At 38.3% G+C, this 2,380-nt stretch overlaps 1 protein-coding gene across 1 annotated transcript; it reads left to right on the top strand.

Annotated features, from left to right (window-relative positions):
- On the top strand, positions 1-1,413 carry LOC127240905 (uncharacterized). The gene is made up of 5 exons (XM_051259754.1): positions 1-124; positions 255-321; positions 435-642; positions 733-999; positions 1,084-1,413. The coding sequence occupies exons 1-5, from the start codon at positions 1-3 to the stop codon at positions 1,411-1,413; spliced, it is 996 nt and encodes a 331-aa protein (XP_051115711.1).
- The last annotated feature ends 967 nt before the right edge of the window (positions 1,414-2,380 follow it).

The following is a 2,380-nucleotide window of genomic DNA, read 5'->3' as shown; positions in this document are numbered from 1 at the left end:
ATGAGTGCAGTGTTTGAGGTGAAGAAAACGCCAAAAATGGAATGCAACAAGGATGATGCCAAAAATGGCAGAAAAGAAATTTCTGGAAAGAGACTTTCAAGGAGCCCAGAGATTAGCTTTGAAGGTTCATAGCCTCTTTCCGGGACTGGATGGGTTGCCGTAGTTCGTTGAGATCATCCATATACACATCGCTAGCAGCCAAAAGATACACAACGCTCCTAATTACTACGGAATATTGGGAGTTGACTCATCAGCTAATGATGATACACTCAGGAGACAGCACCGAAAATTGGCACTCTCCCTGCACCCTGATAAGAACAAGTCAGTAGGGGCAGACGGTGCGTTTCACATATTATCGGAGGCGTGGAGTGTACTGTCTGAAAAGGAGAGAAGAAATGCATATGATTTGAGGATCAGTGTGCTACTTCAACAAGTGTGCCATTTCCCTATGGTGACACAATTCCTGATCTGAATGTGAAAGCTCATGATGTGGAAGCCTGTCACGATGAAACTGTATCAATGTCTGTGCCTGATGCCAACTTTAACAATTTCGAAAATGAAAGAGTGGAGAATTCCTTCTCAAGCGATCAGGTTTGGGCTGCATATGACGAAGATGATGATATGCCTCGCTATTATGCCTTGGTTCATAACGTGATATCCAGATCACCTTTTCATCTCGTAATCTGTTGGTTGAACTCCAAATACACATCTGAGTTTGGATGATTTGAGTAGATTGCTTCTGGATTCACAAAGACTCTTGGAAATTTCCTGGTGGGGAAATCAATAACAATGAACAGGTTAAATTCATTCTCTCATCCAGTGAGACGATGGAAGAAGGGTCCGAGAGGAGTGATTCAAATATTTCCAGCAAATGAAGATGTTTGGGCAATCTACAAAAACTGGTCCTTCCAATGGAACTTTGACACTGAAAAGGATGTACTTCATAAATACGAAGTGGCGGAGGTGCTCGGAGATTACAATGAAGATCATGGAGTCTTGGTTGTATCTCTTGTTAAAGTGGTTGGATTCACAACTCTCTTCCGCTGAATCCCTGACCACAATGTAGTTTGGACAATTCTGAAGGAAGAGATGTTCAGATTCCCCCATCAGGTGCCAATGTTTAAGCTGGATGGGATGAAGGATAAAGGTGCACCTGAGGGGTGCTATGAGCTCAACCCAGCAGCTCTACCATCAGAACTGCTCCAGATTATTACAGAAGCTGAAGTAGCCGAGGAAACCACTCAGAGAGTTTCCAAGCATTGTGGTCGTGTCAGAAGGATGGATCCAAAAGTAATTGAAGATTTTCGGAAGGGAAATGGGCGTTCCAAACTTCTAAAGACGTATTTTAGAAGAAAGAAAGTCATGGAGGCCCAAGGTAAAAAAGACAGAATTTCTGAACAATCTCATGATTGAAGAAACTTGTATATTGCATATGTGCTTCTCATTCTCATCAAAACGTCTATAGAATATGTAATAATGTTGGAACTATCTAATTCTTACTTTAAATGTATGGATATATAATATATGTCTTAAGATTTTTAATCATGAATTAGAGTAAGTTCAAATTAGGCATCCAGATAGTTTGACTTTGCAGTACTTATACATTAAACATGTGCATGAATACACTTGTTTAATATAAAATATCTTGGTTCTGGACGAATAAACTGAAGCCAATAATTAGATAGATACACATTTAAGGTCCAACAAAATGTTGAAAAAAAAAATGTTACACTTAAGTTCAATAAAAGAAAAAAGACGTAGGGAAAATAAATAACAATGGGGTCTGAAAAACAAAGAAAGCTCACATATTTTTTAATTACACTCAGATCACAAAGCATATAAGATGTGGTCAAAGCAGTACATAGAGTAAGAAAGAGGAAGTATCAGAAGAATAATTAGCAGTCATGAGGGAATTAAGCCATAAAGGGTGTCTCAAAAGCTGCAAAATAAAATGGAAGATAGAGAAGAAGTGACTTGTCTTACTGACGAAAATAGCGATCACACACTGCAGATCTTCAGCTTGCCCAAATGTTCCAATATTCCCACTGCCTTGACAAGTTAGTCCTTCTGATGGTTGAACTGGTTCACTGGCTGACCTCCCATGGTAGAGTTGGAGGTATTGTTGAAGAAAGATGTGGAGCTTTTGCATCGAGGAACATCTTCCTCAACACACAAGCAGCGTCATGATAATATCTGCAATTGATAATGAAAAATAATCGTAAAATAAGAACCAAAAGTCATATATATATGTATATATATATAAAAAAAAGGCATTTCCTAGTTGAATAACCTTAAATGAAATTTTAATTTGGTGTTACATTCGGTGTTTAATTGTGTGGTTAGTGGGTATTAAAATACATATAATGAATGAAAGTTTTAC

The sequence above is a fragment of the Andrographis paniculata genome, unplaced genomic scaffold (genome assembly GCF_009805555.1).
Source record: "Andrographis paniculata isolate CXL003 unplaced genomic scaffold, ASM980555v1 Contig80END, whole genome shotgun sequence".
NCBI classification, from domain to species: domain Eukaryota; kingdom Viridiplantae; phylum Streptophyta; class Magnoliopsida; order Lamiales; family Acanthaceae; genus Andrographis; species Andrographis paniculata.
The sequence above is the reverse complement of the archived record's forward strand: the minus strand, read 5'-3'. Positions and strand labels throughout refer to the sequence as shown.

What these genes read in the sequence shown, in the direction of transcription:
- LOC127240905 (XM_051259754.1), top strand. Translation starts at nt 1, where the DNA reads ATGAGTGCAGTGTTTGAGGTGAAGAAAACGCCAAAAATGGAATGCAAC. An exon ending in CCCAGAGATTAGCTTTGAAG is followed by an intron (nt 125 to 254) that starts GTTCATAGCCTC and finishes TTGACTCATCAG; the next exon opens with CTAATGATGATACACTCAGG. An exon ending in TGCCTCGCTATTATGCCTTG is followed by an intron (nt 643 to 732) that starts GTTCATAACGTG and finishes TGATTTGAGTAG; the next exon opens with ATTGCTTCTGGATTCACAAA.